Source organism: Halictus rubicundus, chromosome 18 (assembly GCF_050948215.1).
Source record: "Halictus rubicundus isolate RS-2024b chromosome 18, iyHalRubi1_principal, whole genome shotgun sequence".
Lineage (NCBI taxonomy): Eukaryota > Metazoa > Arthropoda > Insecta > Hymenoptera > Halictidae > Halictus > Halictus rubicundus.
In genome coordinates, this window is record NC_135166.1 from 4,947,808 (window position 1) to 4,969,520 (window position 21,713).

The window sequence follows — 21,713 nt, forward strand, 5'->3', positions numbered from 1 at the left end:
CGATTAACGCGCGGGTTCCCGAACCGGTCCCGGATCGATCGCGAAGGAACTTAGCAACCTAAAGTCACCGGCTAATGAGATCTTCTCTCGGCAGAAAATCAAGACTCATTCCCCGTTTCTCCCCTCGACGCAGCAAAGAAACGACAGAGCGGAATCGAGGCGAAATTCCAAAAAGGAGATTATCCCGAAGAACTTGATCCGTAACTACGCTACTGTGGTCACGAGACACGATATACCCATTCAACAGACCCGAATATTAATCACAACGAGGCTTCGGAGGATCGGGCCGCCGATCAGGATCAACGTCCTCGTTAGCCGCCCTGGTACCGTAACGATCCGATCGTCGGATAAGGGGCCTACCGGCCGGTCATCGATCCTGTCACCCGCCCTCGTGCATCACAAGTAACAAGTTTTATAATAAATGAACGCGACGGTGTCCTTGCCGAATGTCCGGCACTCTCTCTCGTAGTGCACCTGTCCGGGCTCGTACCTCCCACCCGGGGAATACTTGTCCAGCCTCGAGAGGCTCCTGTACAGTCTGAGATAGTCATCTTCCAGTTGATCCTCGCGGTGGAGTCTTCGACGTCGATAACCATCCTCTATGCTATCGTCCCTCCAGGCTCTATCGTTCGACAGGAAAGAGGGCATACCGTGATGACCTCGGATTCCGTCTTCCAGCTCCAGATCGGAGAGGTTCTGGAGGCTCTTGGGATAGCCGCGACGGGATTCTAGGGAGCCCGGTTGATCCCTGAAGTTGATGGTTCGGCTGCGTCTGGGCAACGTGGAGCTGTAGAATCGCTCGCCCCTGCCGTGACCAATGCCGTTCCTTAAAATCGGCTTGGAGCCGTTCGAATCGCTCGGACCGGCTGCCCAGGTGTCCGGGTAGGTGTCCGTCAGCTCGTGTCGTCTCGCACGCCTCGGCTGCGGCTCCGCGCCACGATCCACGTAACTCGCGTCGTCGCTTCTCGCTTCGGGGTACACGTTCTTCGGGTAGACGGATCTGTCCCGGTGATTCCTCTCGGGCCGGCCGTAGCGAAGACGATTCGCCTCGCGGCCGTTCCCTCTGTCCTCCAACCGATCCGGCAACCGATAGTCGTTCCCGATAACGTTACCGTTGCTTCTGTGCGCGGCCGTCGCGTTCCCGCGATTGTTGCCCTCGTCGGCGGACCGGCGACCCGCGAACAAACCTCGCGAGTGCATGAAGTTCCCCACGTTCCTGCCGATCCTGTTCGTCTTCTCGGCGAAGATGCTGCAGTAATCGGACAGCTTGCGACCGGTTCGGCCGGACGTCTGATCGGAGGTCGCCGGCTGCGAGTCCCTGGCCGCTCCTCCGTTGTACAGATCCCGCGGATCATGCTCGTTCGGGTAGGCTCCGCTTGGCAGGGGCTTGTTCGCCTTCTCCAGATTCGACAGGCCACCTGTCAGCGAGGCCTTATACTACCGAGCCTGCGCGTAGTCCGGGTTCATCTCGTCCAGCTGTTTGCCCTTCGTTTCCGGGACGCAGCAGACCACGAAGCACAGCCCGCACACAGCCACCGCCGCGTAGAACCAGAAGGCGCCGTGCAGACCCAACGTCTGTAACGTGTTACCCAGCGTTAGTCGGATCGCAGTTGGTCGCTGCTTATAAAATAGACTGAGATATTAGGGTATCCGCCACACCGGACCAGCTCTTGCCGAGACTCGGATAACTAAATAGATGCCACGCGGAGCTGACTTGTGGCCATGGTGTTTGGCCATACGTACGCGGTTTTATGAGATAGCTAGGTAAACGCCCCGGGCGCTTAATTGGGAATTACGAGGGAAACGTCCGTCCTGGTTGTTTAGATAGCATGCACCAAGCTATATAGGAGGTTTCCGATGGAGATTATCACTCGCGCCGCGACGCCTACCGACGCGTAGTTTTGTTAGCTTCGTGCTGTTAGGGTTTCGCTTACAAGGCACTTGTTGCTGACGATTTTTACGCTCGGTAGGCGATACTCTGGTACGTCACACAGTGGGCAATTTGGACAAAATCGGATTCAAAATCAAGGAACTTTCGATAGGAATGAGGTAGAGCGATGAAATTTTTTTAAAATGAAAGCTAGAACTTTGTAGAATATGGGAAAAATAGGGAGATTATGGTACGAACGCTTTTTAACCTTGAGAAAAGTCGTTAAACTTGCGCCAATTTCAAGAAAATTGTGGTTTTCCCAATACCACGCGCGGAAGAAATTTTTTTTTAACATGCTATACATCATTTCCCATAGATTTTTTCACGCTGATTTCAAATCTGGTTTCAAAATTTGTCTTCGACCTCAGGATTTTGCAAAAAATAGATTTTTGTGACAAAAACTAATGAAGTCATTTTTTCGTTGAAATGATTGGATGGTAATAATCTCTCTATTTTTCCCATATTTTACAAAGGTTCAGCTTTCATTTAAAAAAAATTTCATCGCTCTACCTCATTCCTATCGAAAGTTCCTTGATTTTGAATCCGATTTTGTCCAAATTGCCCACTGTGCGTCGCCGCTAAAATTACGTTGTTCTTTATATTGGCGGAGAAAATTATATTAGCACTATTTGATGTAGCTACGGTCGTAGCTGCATACGCGTAACTATAGTCTTCAGAATTTTTACGAACGTGTTCAACGCTAGGCTTACCAAAAAGTGACCATTTTACTATAATCAAATGTTTTTAAATTTTAATACAAGTAGATTGAGATAGTTATATTAGCACTGTAAATTTGAACTTCTCAGTTTTTATTTTATTAAATAAATTGCTTCGATTTTATTCAACTTTTGTGGTAGCTGAGTGGGCGATTGGCGTACCTCTGTACTAACAATGTTCAAAATTGAAAATGTACGTTTCATCAGAATCAATTTTCTCGGAAACTACACACGAGAATGAAAAAAGCACATCGTTCGTTCACAAGAAAAGTGAGACAACTCAAAAATTTTTTTAATTACTTTTACTGGTTCACCAGCTTTGAAGTCACTCTAACATTCCACAGTAAAAACGTCACGACTCTAATTGAAATCAACAATTATTCGCCAGGAAAAAACGACATACCTCAAAATATATTTATAAAAAGAATGATAATGGTATAAATTTCTCAGTCGGTTACACGCAACGACAAAAACTGGCAATCTCAGGTAATTTTCAAACGGTTCTCCTGTAAAATTTCCTTTTTCCGACTTATATCACTTTTCTACGACATATTCGTATTCGGAGCTCGCGCGAAGATTTATCAGAAGATTCGGTCGAATTTTGCTCGAAGTTTCGAAGCCGGAAAAAAAAAAGTAAAAACGAAAAGTTGTCGAGTGCCGAGTATCGGGAGGTAACAGGACCCAGTCAAGTGTCGAGCTCCAGAATCGTGTCTGTCGATCTGGCAGCGATTAAAGCATCTCACCTGCTGAAAATCCATGAAGAGTTTAATCCCGACGAACGCGCAGAAGTAGCTGAAGCTCGTGCTGATACTCGAGCCGAGGCCGCGATACTCCAGGGGAAAGAGCTCGCCAATCAATAACCACGAAATTGGCGATATGCCCAGAGCCAGAGCAGTCGTGAAGACGAGCACGCAGAGCAACGGTATCCAGTCGTGTTGACCGACCACCGCGGTGTCTGGATACCCTAGATTCTGCGTCTGGGCCACGTAGTACGCGTAACTGCCGAAACCAGCCAATGCCAACGACATGAACACCGTGCTGGCTATCAATAACGGTAGCCTACCCACGATGTCGATCAGAAACCCTATTAAACAAAATCACAATCATTCTCACAATTATTCACTCCAAAACTACAGATGGGTATACTCGACTGGATAATTCCGAAGTAGGTTAGAGTGAGACTAAAAGTCCCGTTTTTCACCTAAACCTATGTAACATTCAGAGATAACGAGCTAGAGATACTTTCCTTTTTGCGTAAACTGTAACCATCATAATTCACTTTCACGCAGGTTTTTTATTGATATTGTTATTTACTGTTATCTTCGTCTCGTGTGCGTAAAGGCCCTATCACAGTGTTTACTCGATACATGTCTAAAACACGGGTCTAGCAGGTACATATATCGGCCAGGAGATACTATTCTCTGACCCATGTCGAACATAGAACTGTTGAAGTTGATTCAGATTCGCGAGTAAATATTGACCCCCACCCGGGATTACTTAATCAGCATTCGGTTACCTGACAACAAAGAGGCCAGCAATTGCACAAAGCCAATGGCGATGGTGGCTCCGTGAGGGTTCATCCCGCCCAGAGTCTGCCGGAAAATGATCACCGCGTAATAATTGAACGCGTTTGCTCCGGAAAACCGTTGGAAGAACATCAGCCCGCACGTGATGGCGATCGGCTTATACAGCCTGGGCGTGAACATGCTGTTCCTGAAGGTCAGCTCGTACTGTTTCGCCCTGGAGGCCAGGATGTTCGTCTTGATCACCTGTGTGGGCAAGCGGAACTGTTGTAGCTCTGTCACGTTGGCTCGTGAAATCGACATGGCGCGGCAACAATTAGCCGGACGACATTCATTTTCAAGGCGGACAGTGAACCGACACTTATTCGATCGCGTAGTTGTAAGCAGTTTCACCAGATGAGGGGAGGGAGCAAAAATCGAGGGGAAAAAGTTACCCTCTCTCTCTACCAGTACCCGATTAGTCACGTGACGTTGTGACCCATGCACGACGGAGACGGAACGCGTCACGTGACTGTGACGTGACGTGTACGAGGCGGTAGAAGGGGAAACTAGAGTGGGAGAACAAGTCTTGATCTGGCAACACTGGTCGTAAATCGTATTGAGACTGCGGATCTTTTTCTCTCATTTAGTCGCAGTCCGAAACTGCTGAACGTTGCAAATCAGGTCGAAATTAATGTTGAAAAAAACATCTTTAGCAAAATTATTTTAAATAATTTTGTCCAGCTAGCGCTAAGAGTGATCGAACCACTGTGTGGCTCACAGGAGCTGAAGCAGGAGTTAATTAAAAATTCTTTCACACTGAGAACAATGTAACAATGTCACCTAGCCAGTTTCTTCGTAACCTCAAAAAATCGTCGGTCTAATAATGAATAACTGTGAAAAAAAGATTATAACACACTATACTCCAAAAATCCAAATAACTGTCTGACTTTTTTTTTTATTTCGAGGATGTGTATGAAACGGACTGTTCGCCGCATTTTAGGGTGAAATACCCTAGCATTTTAGGGTGAAATGCCGTACAGTGGTGGGCGGTTCGAGTATTAGACGTTACCTGCAGCTCGTGCCTTATGTCGACGTGGTCGCCGCGCAACCACTGCAGGCTGTTCGCAGCCTCGTTGTCTTTCCCGTTGAGCACTAGGTACGACGGCGTCTCCGGTATAAAGAGCGACCCCAGAAAGAGCATCGACGGCGCTACTGCCACTAACAGCGCGCTTTGACGCCAGTTCAGGTACTTGCCCGCTATGTACGACAATAACACGCCGACGTGACCGAGAACCTTCAGCATTGCCGACAGGCAGCCCCTGATACTCGGCATGGAGATCTCCGATATGTACACCTGCAAGAAGAAGACATTCGATCTTTAACGCTGTGCTCGTTGCGATAGACGCGAACATTTCGCTGCTGAACCTAAATACAGTGTTTTCTCGATATATGTCACAGATATCTGAGCGATAAAAATCCCAGAACTATCCCCACTGCCGCGGGGTATACCCCGTGAGGGGCCATGAACCGAGGCCTCTAGAGCTTCAGGGCGATATATGTCGTCGAGGCCTGGATGATAAAGGTCGCGGAATTATCCCCACTACCGCGGGGTATACCCCGAAGCTCGAGAGACCTCGGTTGTCGAGGAGTGTAACGTAATACGGATCGGGTATATCCGTGTGAGACACCACTACTAATGAGGAAACCACTACTAATTCACTAACAAAAGTTCCTTGTTTTTCACCACTACTAATTCAGTAACGAAACTTCCTTGTTTTTCACCACTACTAATTCAGTAACAAAACTTCCTCGTTTTTCACCACTACTAATTCAGTAACAAAACTTCCTTATTTTTCACCACTACTAATTCAGTAACAAAACTTCCTTATTTTTTTACCACTACTAATTCAGTAACAAAACTTCCTTATTTTTCACCACTACCAATTCAATAACGAAACTTCCTTGTTTTTCACCACTACTAATTCAATAACGAAACTTCTTTATTTTTCACCACTACTAATTCAATATCGAAACTTCCTTATTTTGTCACTACTACTAATTCAATAACAAAACTTCCTTATTTTTCACCACTACCAATTCAATAACGAAACTTCCTTATATTTCACCACTACTAATTCAATAACAAAACTTCCTTATTTTTCACCAGTACTAATTCAGTAACGAAACTTCCTTATTTTGTCACTACTATTAATTCAATAACAAAACTTCCTTATTTTTCACCACTACTAATTCAATAACAAAACTTCCTTATTTTTCACCAGTACTAATTCAGTAACGAAACTTCCTTATTTTGTCACTACTATTAATTCAATAACAAAACTTCCTTATTTTTCACCACTACCAATTCAATAACAAAACTTCCTTATTTTTCACCACTACCAATTCAATAACAAAACTTCCTTACTTTTCACCACTACTAATTCAATAACAAAACTTCCTTATTTTTCACCACTACCAATTCAATAACAAAACTTCCTTACTTTTCACCACTACTAATTCAATGACGAAACTTCCTTATTCTTCACCACTACCAATTCAATAACAAAACTAATTTTTCATTATTTCCTATTTTCACTATTGTCTTCTTCTACGTTCTGGCTCAAAGGAAGTATCTTCTGGCCGATATATGTCCCTGACTAGACCAGTGTTGTGGACATATATCGAGGAAACATATGACGTCTTAATAAGATGTAAAGGAAATCTTTTCAGCTCGCATTAATACCAAGCGTCAATTCAGAGAGTCGAGATCGACCTTTCGAAGTCTAGAATCAATCGCAGAAATAAAGAATGAGAGACTGGCATACCTGAGCGACCATAGTGATGACCGAACAGCAAAGTCCCCCGATGAAGCTGGTGACGTAGACCACTTCGACGCAGGGTGCGACGCCCGTGAACACCCAGACTGCCGCCAAAGGCATCGAAGTGACGCGCAGCGCCAGTCGACGGCCCCTTCTCATTATCCAATCGCCGATCATGGCGCCGAACCATGCACCTAGCATCGATAAAGATGCGACCCACGAGGCTTCTTGTTGCGTCACGGAGAAAGCCGACCTACGACAAATGGCAATACGATTACGAACGGTTACGAGGATGTCGCATAACGTAACGCTCTGGCCACCTAATCGTTCCCTAATACCAGACAGTCGCGCGTCGCGTCGCGCCGCGTCGTTCTCTGTCGCCGGCCGCGATTAGGACAGCGCGAGCGAGCACAATCGATCGGGCCCGCGTACAATCGATCTTCGTAACCGGTTCAAGGATAGATTACAACGTTCGTTGTACTCCATCGCGAATATGGGCTGCTACCTCTCGTCTGCAGGGGATTCGGGGCTTAATCGCCACCCTCGCTACAGATTTGCCTGATGATTGAGTTATCGGGGGAGTCGATGCGACTACAAATTAATAATTTCGGAGCAATTAGCCTCTCGGACCTTCGGCTCAATTAGATCTGGAGATTAGAGGCGAGGGATGCTCAAATATTAGTTTTCTGGCTACCTTCATTCATATTAACCCCTCTTCAACGGTAAAAATGTGACCATTATCGAATAATATCGAACAAATTTTTAATGAAACAAAAACACAGCATTTTCTTCTTAATTTAACGTCGTTTTGACCTCTTCGGTACGAAACCTCGTTCCACGGGGAAAATAGGAACACTCAACCCAGCGAGAACTGCACTATAAAAATGTCTCGTCCACAAAGGGTTAATTACTTCATGCACGGGTCGTTCTTTTGGACTCTCTCCAAATTGTATGTTGTAGTACAAGTGAAAATAGCGTGGGTTTCAGCCATAATTCTGTTACGTTCAACATTGTTTAAAAGCCGCATCAAAGTTGGCCATTTTGGCCGATTTTTACGAAAGCTACCTTCGCAAAACAATTTATATGTCGGTTATTATTAAAGATAGAAACAGAAATGTTTCTTTAATCAACAATACAAAAGACTGTTCCTTTTAAATAATTTATCGTTTTACACGGAAATCCGACATATACCGTTTATACCCAATTCGTCACGAGAAGAAACGCGTCACGTGACCCGGCTGCGGCGGAAGTGGGGGGAATAGCGCGGTAGAAGGGGAAACTGGAGTGGGGGAACAAGTCTTGATCTGGCGACGCTGCGCTGAGCACCTATGTCAACCGTATCCGCCAGAGCCTAAACGCAAGGGTGGGGTTCGCCGCCATGTTTATTCCTTCGTGTGTCTCCTTCTGTCTTTTCTTGAGAAAAATTGTTCCATCGTGCACGATGCGGCCACGAGTGTCCGCGCGGAACCATTAGCAGCGCGAGAGGTTAAACGAGTGGCTCAACGATTTTGAACTAAATGTTAATTCGATCGAATGAGAGAAACGACGAGCCGCGGCTCGTAAATCTGGACGTTACGTAAGGACTTAAGTGGCGAATATTACACGCAGGGTGTAACTAATGATCGCGCGGTTCAGCTCCCGCTACTTTATGCTGCTTCCTTTATAGTGGACACGATAAACCGAACCGCCTATCGCGGAGAAAGTGTGCGCGACGACATTTGAAAAGGAACGGAGTGCGACGTTAATGCGTTTGTTAAGTGAATTATCTAAGATATTCGCCCCTTGGTTTATGGCGGGCTCGGTTCGACCCGGGAACCGACAGAAATATCTTGCAGTATTTATTTAATTCGCTTATCTATACGGCGACGCTAATCGTTACCGGACACGACGCGTATGCCGCACAATTACTTACAAAGTTTCACTTTTCCCTGATAGAGATACGACTATTGCGCTACCGGTCGCTTTGTGCCGATCAAAAATCTACCGAATGCTAATCGCTAGACCGCGGATTTCTATGCGAAATCAAAATTCTATGCATCATTTGTGAACACAAGCCGCTTGCCAATCTCTTTCCTTTTTTTAATCATTTTAGAAGGTTGGATGTGTACCTAGGTCATTTCAAAGACGTATGCTGAACTAACTTGTTTCTTTCTGTACTTTTACAATATCAACAATAACCTTGAAAATAACCTTGAAGTAACCTTCAAAAAATGAAGGTACAAATTTTTTTGTCGCAGTCACATTTTTCATAGAAAATGAGGACAAAAGTCCCGGTACATCTTTGCCCTACCACGTACCGTTCAGGAGTTATATCAAATGGAATTTACTGTTGGACACCCTATATATTATACTACCTGTGAACTATTTCGTATACGAAAAAATGGTTAAGACGAAAGCCATAACCTTTCAAGATCAGCATACAATGTAATAACTACTTTTTTTCACCTTGCCTTTATTATAAAGGGTAAATGTTAATCCTGTGGTTGAAGAGAGAGTCCGACCTTGAATTAATAACTACAAGGTGAACAAATAACAGTTACTGAGATGTTCTCTATAGATGATTTTTAATGCAATTAATACGTGTTCGATCGATGAGTGCAAGTGATACACATTGAAGTGTTTCTGTATGTTGTTGTCTCACGAAAAAAATCGACGAAGTGTGTTTGTCAGTTAAAGTATAGAGGCTTACCAGGTGTCGTTGTTCGTAGATTGGTATAGATGAGGTGGTTGGTTGTCCAGGATAGAGTCCAAGGCTGGCGAGGTGTAACCCTTCGCCAGGCCCGAAGACAGTGTCCCCATCGACAGAGCCAGGGTAGCTAACACCTAAACAAAAATCAGAATCAAGTAAAAAATCAGCAACTTCTTCAATTTAATTTTCAGATGACCGAAAGACGACATTATTAGAAATCAAATTAAAAAATATAATTTTCACCCTCCTTGCCCACAGTCGCCAGATCAAGACTTGTTCCCCCACTCTAACTTCCCCTTCCACCGCGTTATTCCCCCACTCTACCACGGCCCGGTCACGTGACGCGTTCCGTCTCTGTCGTGCATTTGTCACAATGTCACGTGACTAACTCGGTACTGGCAGGGAGAGAGTAACTATTTCCCCTCAATTCATGCTACCTCCCCTCGTTTGGCGCTATGCCTCGTTCATTTTCGTCATCGTGTTCGTAATGGTGGGCTTTAGGGTATCTTTGATGTTCCGATGCATTTACCTTTGCCTCGACTACGGCCCGCATGTAAATCAGTCAAGGGGATTGCAATCGGGAGACCAGTGACAGCGGAGGTAAAGCCTGATTAATCTTTTCTTTCAATTCGATCATGATCCCTGTGAGCTGCCCGGGATGCAATCACCTACTACTGTTTGTCAGAATTTTGAAATTTCTCGACTAGATTGCAAACTTGCATCTTCCTTTATCTAACCAGTATTTCTTTGGGCGATTTTCCGACCCGGTGCGATTCGATTATTGTCGCTCCTCGGTCGTCTTCGCGGTTCGTGGCTGACATGCTCCCGCTTGTGCACTAATTGCTGGCTCACACAGTGAGTTACCTCGTCAACAACTGCTTTGTTTACATTTGCCTTGGCCTACATCTTATTTGTGGCCTCGAAAAAAATGCCGGATTTATCTCGGCAACCATGTCCATAGTTCGCAGATTCCGTTTCAAATGAACTCAGCCGTCGATCGAGGTTGCACGTTCGTCGCGGGGAACCGCGAATTCGTTCACCGACGAATACAGGAACACCGGTGGCCGGGCAAATTGTCGGCTGGAAAATTGAAAGCCGAGCTCCGCTCGACCCTTCGCTAGGAATACTAAACATTTCGCGTGCGCGTCTCCGCAACGATCGTTCCGAATCGCCACGCGCATCGAGAGCGCACACATTCCGCCGCGTGACAATGGTCGAGCGTTCCAGTTCCTCCAGGCCCGGCGAGAGGCCACCGATTTTATGGTGCGCCAACCCGAAATTACGGGACCATGGAATTTCCGGCGGAGGAACGCGAGAGACGTTGTTGCATCCAGTCTGTTCCAGCATCGCGCGTCGCCGAGCCTTTTCAATCAACGACGAGTGGTCCCGATATATACCAGCCAGCCGAGATACTCCATTTTCCTCCCACGTGAAACGCGCTTGATACCGTCTAACCCAGCCGGAAGATCGACAGAAATCAAAAGTAGTGCATAACGTGCCGTGCACGAGGGCTTTTATGCTTCACCGAGATCCTTGAATCGGCCCTGCGAACGCAGTCCGATGTTCGATGCGCTCGAACGTTGAATAATACCAAATACGTACACTCTTTTCTCGATATCACAAATATCTAGCCGATAAAAGTCACAGAACTATCCCCACTGCCGCCGGGTGTACCACCGCGCGAGGTCACTCGAGCTTCGCGATATATGTCGCCGAGGCATGGGTGATAAAGGTCGCGGAATTGTCCCCACTACCGCGAGATATACCCCGCGATGGGCCCAGAAGCTCGAGAGACCCAATTCGGCTCGGGTGAGACCGGGAGACCACTACTAATCCAATAAAAAATCTTTTTACTTTACATTATTTTTTTTTTTTTTTGTAGGACTTTTGATTTGACTTTTGGAAATTTGATTATTTTGGGGACGAAGTTTTGAATTTTGTTTACGTTTGCAAGACAATATAGGAGTCAAATTCGGAAATCCGACGCGGAATGCACCAAAATATTTAAATATTCGAAACAACTATTTTTAACAATCTAAGAAATCAGTTGTCCCGTTAGGCCACTGGTACTTGACTGTTGCTGCTAAATTCCGTAAGTCCCAAGTGGTCGGCATCAGGTTCCACAACACGTGTATCCAGTGTGACAGGCCCGGAGTCCAGCATGCCCGAGCGGGCCTCTTAGGGCCCGAGGCCATTTACATCGGGCCCGATAGGTTGTTGGTCATCCGTCTCGCATTTCAGTGGCTCAGAATCGCGAAGTATATCGGATGTCAGTGGCCTAGAGTTATTTACACAGGGTTTCGTAGGTCAACAGTCATCCTATCATATTTCATGGTCTTCAAGTTATCTCTATTGAGCTTCATAGGCCCCGGGGTTCAGACGACTAACAGTGACTCGGTGTCTTATCGCGACGAACCAAATATTTTCTGCTCATTACCGCACAATGTACTCACTCTGATCCGCAATATTCGTAATTTACGATTCGTCGGGATGACGCAAAGGAATCTGTTAAGGGGGTCTTCTGGTCTAAAGCGTCGGTTGGTGGGCTTTCTTTGCAAATTTTTGCAAAGTAATCGAACGACTGTTTTGTATTCAGATTCTGCATACGTATTCTCTATTATTTGGACTGTACAATATAATTTTTGGTAAATATTACATTTAGCGGACACGGCTCCAATGACCTTGATTTTGACATATGTTGTCAAGGACGTCATTTTCAACAACTTTTCCCCGTGATGCGGCAACTCCATTAAAACAATAGACCAGTTCCTAATTTATTCAGTACTTAATTATTCCAACGGGCACAGCGATCTTTTTTTAAATAGAATTTTATTCGATATTTTGATATTTTGAAATTGAAAGACCAGGAGACCCGTTTAAACGCGTAAATCGAGCGTCAGTCGGTGCTTTTTGCCCGCGAATCGGAATCCGCGTTGCTCTATTTTCTCTATCTATCGGCTCGAAGGCCTGCATCCGTGTCGGGTCTCCCCAAGAAATAGAGATGACATCAACGATGGTAATATCCGTGTCGAGGTTTAGTTTTCCCGGGAGGCTAGTCCGTGAGAAACGTTTCCGAAATGCGAAAGTAGCTCGCGCCGCGTTGGAAGAATTATTTACGAGCCGTAATAAGTGGATAATGCAGGGTGTGTCTGTAATTATTGTGCAATTGGCGCGAGCCGGCCGTGGCCGGGGTCGTGTCGCATGAAATAAATTATCGCGCGGGATAAGTGCATTAATTCGACGCGAAAGAGAGCAAAATTGGTCGGTTATTGAATTATGGCCTGGTGGAAATTCAATTTTCGTTCGGTGCATTATTGGCCACGGTCTCCTAATACGATTGTGATACGCTGGACGTTGCCGTCGCCGAACATGTTTCCAACCGTCGATGTAACGGCCTGGCTCTCTTTCTTTGATATGATAATCCACCCAATAGTCCAACCTGAATATTACCGTCATTTCTAACAGTATCAATAAATTATCAGCTCTACAAATTGATTCGTAGCCCTCTACGTTAATCGGTAACAATTTTATTTTACATTCAATTGTTTCATCTGCCGAATTGTACACAAATATACTGGGGCAGAATATACTGTAAAATACCAGTATGTACCAGAATATTCCAGAATATACTAGAATATACTAGAATATACTAGAAGGTACCAGAATATACTAGAATATACTACAATATACTACAATATTCTAGAATATATCAGAACATACTAGACTATACCAGAAGATACTAGAATATACTAGAATATACTACAATATACTACAATATTCTAGAATATACCAGAACATACTAGACTATACCAGAAGATACTAGAATATACTAGAATATACTATAACATACTAGAATATACCAGAAGATCCTAGCATATACCATAACATACTAGAATATACCATAACATACTAGAATATACCAGAACATACCAACATATACTGAAATATACTGGAATATACTAGAATATACTAGAATATACTAGAATATACTAGAATATACTAGAATATTCTAGAATATACCAGAACATACTAGAATATACCAGAAGATACTAGAATATACCAGAAGATACTAGAATATACTGGAATATACTAGGATATACCAGAACATACTAGAATATACCAGAAGATACTAGAATATACTGGAATATACTAGGATATAATAGAATATACCAGAATGTACTAGAATATACTAGAATGTACTAAAATATACCAGAATATACCAGAAGATACTAGAAGATACTAGACTATACTATAACATACTAGAATATACCAGAAGATACCAACATATACTGAAATATACTGGAATATACTAGAATATACTAGAATATACTAGAATATACTAGAATATACTAGAATATTCTAGAATATACCATAACATACTAGAATATACCAGAAGATACCAACATATACTGAAATATACTGGAATATACTAGAATATACTAGAATATACTAGAATATACTAGAATATACTAGAATATACTAGAATATACTAGAATATACTAGAATATACTGGAATATACTAGAATACACTACAATATACTAGTATGCACTAGAATATACAAGAATATACTAGAATCCACTAGGGTCGGATGAGACCCACTAAGTAATGCAATAACCAAATATACAATATTCAATATCTTTCATTATTTATTTATGGAACTTTCACCAACATATTCGTGGCATTTTTCTAACAAAAATGATACCAGATATGATATAATGTTTACGATATAATGCAACAGTATCTTCTAACCTATACATGTCCCTGTTCAGACCCGTTTTGTGGACATAAATCGAGTAAACACTATATTCGTAGCATAAAAGTCTATGATTTAGGATTTTATCATATTTAAGAGCCAATACTACACGGAAAGCCCTCTAAAATATTCATAAACAAATAAATAATCGTCAGGGTGGACTTGAGCAAAGAGTGGAGAGAGTTCCTGCAAACGTCCGCGTTTCTGAAACGCTAGACCGTAGATCTACGGGTCGCAGCTTCTCGATAACGAATTGATAGGCCAATCGGATCGGGAAGCGACGGACGACCACGCGTCATTGTTCGCCAATCAGCTGACGCGAGACAGCTGCCTAGGTAGCGCTACAGTTTTCGCGCGATCAGAGGGAACAGGTAAAAACGCGGCCGATTGGAAAGCGGCACGCGACCCACGCATTATTGTTTGCAAACGGTTCGATCGTGCCGGGGACCGTGTCGGACAACGATGGAAAGGCCTCGGCTAGGCGACACGCGTTTAATCGCGCATAATACGCGCGCTCGTCCGCGGTGGGGAGGTCAAGATATTGAAAGTCTATGCAAATTTACGTGGGATCGGCGCCCGAGAGTGTCTTTTAAAATTCCTTTAACCTAACGTAGGAAACTGTAACAGACGCGACACGTATTCTCGTCGGAACCCCTTTCCCGGTAAGTGTGTGTGTGTGTACAAGTGTGCTCGATAAGGGCGGGGACCGTGTGTGCGATGGCCGGAGTTTAATATGAAATATCGACAGAATTCTCCAGCAGGTGCAAGCGACACGGCTTTACGGATTCCGCGGGGAAGCTGCACACCGTGTACACGCGACGCGCTCGCCGTCGCATTTGCAATTTTTCTGAGGTCTTTTTCGGCCGCGCTCGCCGCGCAAGATTTATTGCGCCGTCGTGTTCCGCGTCTGGGAAATTGATTAACAATACAGGCCGCGGATACAACTTTGTTCACCGTGAATACGATCGGTATTTGTGAAACTGCGGAAAAATGTTCGGATCTTGCGCGATATACACAGCGGAATACGAGTCCTGTATATTCCGTTTCATTGAACTTCTTATCTAGGAAATATCAATATAACGTTCCCAAGAAACACGATGAATATGAAAATATGAACATCATCCTTGGGAGAAACTTTACGTCCGCCATGATCCATAGGAAAATAGATGTTGTAAAATGTTTCCAACGAGCAAACGTGCTGCGAGGAACGCGGAGAAATAACGTTTGAAAGTCAAGAAAGAAATAGACATCTTTGGACTTGTTCTTCAAAAGGGTTAAACTTCACCTTGGCGACCCAGAAATTTTTGAATTCTTTTCATATAATCCTGTGGATTTCGACGAGAGAATGACATAAATCCAAGTTTTAATGTGAGGAATTCCCTGGTTCAAAAGTCATGCGTGTTTAAAGTCGAGCGATTTGAAGCGTTTTTGACAGTTAAGGCCGCCACAACGGTATAAAATGTTTCCAACGAGCAAACGTGTTACGAGGAACGCGGAGAAATAACGTTTCAAAGTCAAGAAAGAAACAGACATCTTTGGACTTGTTCTTCAAAAGGGTTAAACTTCACCTTGGCGACCCAGAAATTTTAAAATTCTTTTCATATAATCCTGTAGATTTCGACGAGACAATGACATAAATCCAAGTTTTAATGGTAGGAATTCCCCGATTCAAAAGTCACGCGTGTTTAAAGTCGAGCGATTTGAAGCGTTTTTGACAGTTAAGGCCGCCACAACGGTATAAAATGTTTCCAACGAGCAAACGTGTTACGAGGAACGCGGAGAAATAACGTTTCAAAGTCAAGAAAGAAATAGACACTTTCAAAAGGGTTAAACTTCACCTTGGCGACCCAGAAATTTTAAACTTCTTTTCATATAATCCTGTAGATTTCGACGAGAGAATGACATAAATCCAAGTTTTAATGGTAGGAATTCCCCGATTCAAAAGTCATGCGTGTTTAAAGTCGAGCGATTTGAAGCGTCTTCGACAGTTAAGGCCGCCACAACGGTATGCCTTCAGCCAATTCTCCGAGAGGAGTATAATTGACTGCTGCTCAGTGACAATAAACGGGTATATGTCACAACAATTCGATTTTCCGAACCACCTCGGTGCCAATCGATTAAAGTTCGCCATTTCGAAATTCGTACAGCTATACCGATCCGTGATAGCGCGCGGCAACGGCAGTGCTTGCTGTGGCAGTAACAGCCGCTGACAGCGTTCCGTCCACCTGGCGAGTCCAGGGCAAACGCGTTAACCCTTTCGATGGTGGCTCTTAGCGCGACATGCGCGACGTTTCGCGGTAGTGTTTACAGTCGCGGCACGTCGCGCGTGTCCGTCAAACGTTTGCGCGCACGCCACGAAGCCGAATCTAACCCTACACAAACGGTTTACACGGTCGACGTTTACGCGGGAAACCCGCATTATTTGGAAGTAACAACGGGGCCGAACAGCTCTCTCGCGGTAGTTGGCGACCGAGAACGATAAACGAACCACGGGCAGCCCGTTCGGGACCGTTGTAACAAGGCTATTCAGCTTCTGGGCGGCACAATAACACGGACACAGCGTTACCGAACCACGTGTACGGATTATCCTTGCCGTCTGTGATCGGTGTATAACGAACAACTTCAAAGTTGGAAGCAGCACGAACGGATCCCGGTAATTTCATAGGCGAGAACCGGCGAACCCGATTCCCCGCTTTGATGCATGACCCGCATACGATAATGCTGAAATCTAATTCCCCACCTTCGGGATCGAGCTAAACGGATTTGTATCGTGTCTCGCGTGTGCGGTTTGTTCTAGCGTGCAAACAACGCCGTTAGACCCACCGCGAACAATAAAATGGCGTGACGGCGCCGCACCCTGGGCCGAGCTTATAGGACGATGCGACCTGAGTCGACAGATCAGGGGAATCGACTCGCATCGAGGGGATGACAAGTTACCCTCTCTCCCGGATCAGTCGCGTGACGTTGTGACCTTGAGTAATTGTGATCACTGGGACTATCGTCGTAGGTGTTTAAAAACAGGTGTTCCCATTTGAAAAAAATTTAGGTGACCTTGAGTAATTGTAATCACTGGGACTATCGTCGTAGGTGTTTAAAAAGAGGTGTTCCCATTTGAAAAAAATTTAGGTGACCTTGAGTCTATTGTAATCACTGGAACTATCATCGTAGGTGTTTAAAAAGAGGTGTTCCCATTTGAAAGAAATTTAGGTGACCTTGAGTAATTGTAATCACGGGGACTATCATCGTAGATGTTTAAAAAGAGGTGTTCCCGTTTGAAAACAATTTAGGTGACCTTGAGTAATTGTAATCACTGGGACTATCGTCGTAGGTGTTTAAAAACAGGTGTTCCCATTTGAAAAAAATTTAGGTGACCTTGTGTAATTGTAATCACTGGGACTATCATCGTAGGTGTTTAAAAAGAGTTGTTCCCATTTGAAAGAAATTTAGGTGACCTTGAGTAATTGTAATCACTGGGACTATCATCGTAGATGTTTAAAAAGAGGTGTTCCCGTTTGAAAACAATTAAGGTGACCTTGAGTAATTGTAATCACTGGGACTATCGTCGTAGGTGTTTAAAAAGAGGTGTTCCCATTTGAAAAAAATTTAGGTGACCTTGAGTAATTGTAATCACTGGGACTATCATCGTAGGTGTTTAAAAAGAGGTGTTCCCATTTGAAAAAAATTTAGGTGACCTTGAGTAATTGTAATCACGAGGACTACCATCGTAGATGTTTAAAAAGAGGTGTTCCCGTTTGAAAACAATTTAGGTGACCTTGAGTAATTGTAACCACTGGGACTATCATCGTAGGTGTTTAAAAAGAGGTGTTCCCATTTGAAAAAAGTTTAGGTGACCTTGAGTATATTGTAATCACTGGTACTCTATCATCGTAGATGTTTAAAAAGAGGTGTTCCCAATTTACAAAAATTTAGGTGACCTTCAGATTTCTAAAAAAGACAAAAGATAACGAAAACAATTATTTTTATGGCGTCCTGAACCTTATCTTTAAGACATTCGACGTGTCTTTAAAAACAGCAAAGATTTTCTGGGGTGTAAAGGTTAGGTGATTTCTACGGCGTCCTCAACCTCGACTTCAAGACATTCGATGTGTCTTTAAAAACAGCAAAGATTTTGTGGGGTGTAAAGGTTAGGTGATTTTTACGGCGTCCTGAACCTTGTCTTCAAGACGTTCGACGCGTTTTTAAAAACAGCAAATATTTTTTGGGGTGTAAAGGTTAGGTGATTTTTACGGCGTCCTGAACCTTGTCTTCAAGACGTTCGACGTGTCTTTAAAAACAGCAAAGATTTTCTGGGGTGTAAAGGTTAGGTGATTTTTACGGCGTCCTCAACCTCGACTTCAAGACATTCGATGTGTCTTTAAAAACAGCAAATATTTTTTGGGCTGTAAAGGTTAGGTGATTTTTACGGCGTCCTGAACCTTGTCTTCAAGGCGTTCGACGTGTCTTTAAAAACAGCAAAGATTTTTTGGGGTGTAAAGGTTAGGTGATTTCTACGGCGTCCTCAACCTCGACTTCAAGACATTCGATGTGTCTTTAAAAACAGCAAATATTTTTTGGGCTGTAAAGGTTAGGTGATTTTTACGGCGTCCTGAACCTTGTCTTCAAGACGTTCGACGTGTCTTTAAAAACAGCAAAGATTTTCTGGGGTGTAAAGGTTAGGTGATTTTTACGGCGTCCTGAACCTTGTCTTCAAGACGTTCGATGTGTCTTTAAAAACAGCAAAGATTTTGTGGGGCGTAAAGGTAAGGTGATTTCTACGGCGTCCTGGACCTTGTCTTCAAGACGTTCGACGTGTCTTTAAAAACAGCAAAGATTTTCTGGGGCGTAAAGGTTAGGTGATTTCTACGGCGTCCTCAACCTCGACTTCAAGACATTCGACCTGTCTTTAAAAACAGCAAAGATTTTCTGGGGTGTAAAGGTTAGGTGATTTTTACGGCGTCCAGAACCTTGTCTTCAAGACGTTCGACGTGTCTTTGAAAACGGCAAAGATTTTTTGGGGTGTAAAGGTTGGGTGACTCACCCGGTGTGTACGATCGCACGTCAAACGTCGCTTTCGAGTCTCGCTTTTGATTAGGGCCGAACGGGTTAAGTTATGCTGCGCCACAGTCAAAGGGGAGAGAGCTCGGTTCTCAAAGAATCTGACCGTGGCGCAGTTTATTCTCGACCAAGAAACAAGTAAATAAGCAGCACGGCTGACTCGGCGTCCTATTGCGTACAATTATCACAGCATGAATTCATCGGGCGGGAGGCAGCGTCTCGTAAACCTCTCGTTGAATATCGCGACCGGCAAAGGGAAATCGGGTAGAACGGCCCGCGGAAACAACAACCGGCGGTGGAACACTGAAAATTCAAGCGAACTATACCGGCGGCGGGGCGCGGATGGTAGTATGAATTTCTCGGACGGGTGTGTTGGTTATCCCGTGCGCGTTTCTTCTGGCGGGGGTCGCGACGTTAAAAGCTCGTTTGCGCCAAGCCACGCCGAGAAAGGATGTGCCTGAGTTAGGTCGAAGTTAACCGAGAGAGCCATTAGCTTAAAACTGTTAGCCGACCATAAGCGAAAGGAGAACGACGACACTATGGGAAGGAAGGAAGAAAGGAACGGTGGGGTGGGTGGGAAGGGGTGAGAGCACGGACAGAAAAGAAACGTGCCCGGGGAAAAGGGAGCTTTGAAAGTCTTCTTCGTGGCGTATTATGAAAATGGCTGGTCAGTCCGGCATGGTTAAGTGCGCGTCTCCGTGAAAAATACAGGCTGAAATAGCGGGTGGCTGAATACGAAAAGAGAGAGAGAGAGGGAGAGAGAGAGAGAGAGAGAGAGAGAGAGAGAGAGAGAGAGAGAGAGAGAGAGAGAGAGAGAGAGAGAGAGAGAGAGAGAGAGAGAGAGAGAGAGAGCTTAAGTCGAGAGACCGCCCCGGACGCTCGATATGCATTTTAAGCCGGACCACTCAATTAAGCTCGCAGCTATCTTCGGTATTTGCATATCAATATGGACCTATGCCAAGAAGGAAAGACTCGCTCAGCTCGCCGGATTTGGATTATTCGAGAATTGGCAGGTACACGGGTACACCGGGAGAATGCAAATCGACCCGACGCAGTCGGGAAAATCCGCCGCTGATAATTACAATCGACCAGGATTGCGTTTCCCGTGTTGTCCCGAAGCGAGTGCAAATACTTCTTAAACAGAGCCGTTCGGCCAGACATATAGTGAATGCTCGATATATGTCAACGACACGGGTCTTGCCAGCGTCGTGTATCGTCCAGGAGACATACCCGAACCGTGTTATGTTTACACGGCGTTCGAGGCCACTCAAGCTTCCCCGCGTTAGTGGGGATAATTCCACGACGTTTATCACCTACGTCTTTGCGACATATATAGAGAAATCGCTGTATATCGGCTGGAAGATACTACTCTTGGATACAGGACGTAGAAAAGAGCAGCGAAGCTCGAGTGGCCTCGGTCGCCGATACATGTCTACTCGATATATGTCCAAAACACGAGCCTGCCAGGGACAATTATCGGCTGGAAGATTATGTTTACACTCCTCGGCGAGCGAGGTCACTCGACCTTCAAGGCCCTTCACGGGGTATACCCCGCGGCAATGGGGATAGTTCTGAGACTTTTAACGGCTAGACATTTGTGACATGTATCAAGTCACAACGTATTGAATAAATTTCCCATGATCGCACCTTTACAGTCTCAGTAATTATAAATTGACACGCCGAGTGCAAAAGTAAAAGTCACACAGAATCAAAACAACTTGTAGAATAACTCAAGAATAGAAAAGATAGACAATTGATTTTTCAAAACACATATGCTTCTCAAAAATATTTACGTAAAAGGACCTACAGGATAATGTCCACAAATTATGTATAATCTATAACACATTTCAAAGAAACAGAACGCACAGCATGAGAGTGATCAATCGTTTTACAGCAGATTGAAAAAGGTATTGTCACCCCGAGGATCGTATGAGAGTAATAAACTTTTGATCCCTCTATTTTGACGGGATACTCCTCGTCATGAAAAAATAAGGATAATTGTTTTCGGGCACATAAAGTCTGTCCAGGCGAATTATCGACGGTAAAATGATTGAATTGTGAAAAACGGAAAAAGGTTGACGAGCAAAAAGAATCGAAAAAAAAAAAAATACCTGAGACATGTGCTGCGGCCTCGTCGCCGTCGACGTCATGTGCACCACGGAAGCCCTGGGCATCTTGAAGCTATGCTCACCCTCGTCCGGCACGGTAGTTACCTGCAACGAAAGAACACGCTGATAAAGGTGAA

General features: G+C 44.5%; 2 protein-coding genes across 3 annotated transcripts in view; one reads left to right on the forward strand and one right to left on the reverse strand.

Annotated features, from left to right (window-relative positions):
• The window catches only part of LOC143362769 (mediator of RNA polymerase II transcription subunit 20-like), a 228,156-nt gene that overhangs the window by 9,025 nt on the left and 197,418 nt on the right, over positions 1–21,713 (forward strand). The window lies entirely within an intron of this gene.
• LOC143362743 (facilitated trehalose transporter Tret1-2 homolog) overlaps positions 1,426–21,713 on the reverse strand; it is a 176,565-nt gene continuing 156,277 nt past the window's right edge. For both annotated transcript variants that reach the window (XM_076803155.1, XM_076803156.1), the window contains exons 2-8: positions 21,580–21,681; positions 9,660–9,793; positions 6,977–7,223; positions 5,221–5,505; positions 4,163–4,415; positions 3,390–3,730; positions 1,426–1,575 (exon numbers count right to left, since the gene is read on the reverse strand). In XM_076803155.1, coding sequence (XP_076659270.1) covers positions 1,438–1,575; positions 3,390–3,730; positions 4,163–4,415; positions 5,221–5,505; positions 6,977–7,223; positions 9,660–9,793; positions 21,580–21,681 — 1,500 coding nt within the window. In that variant the 3' untranslated portion in view covers positions 1,426–1,437. The remainder of the gene's footprint in view (positions 1,576–3,389; positions 3,731–4,162; positions 4,416–5,220; positions 5,506–6,976; positions 7,224–9,659; positions 9,794–21,579; positions 21,682–21,713) is intronic.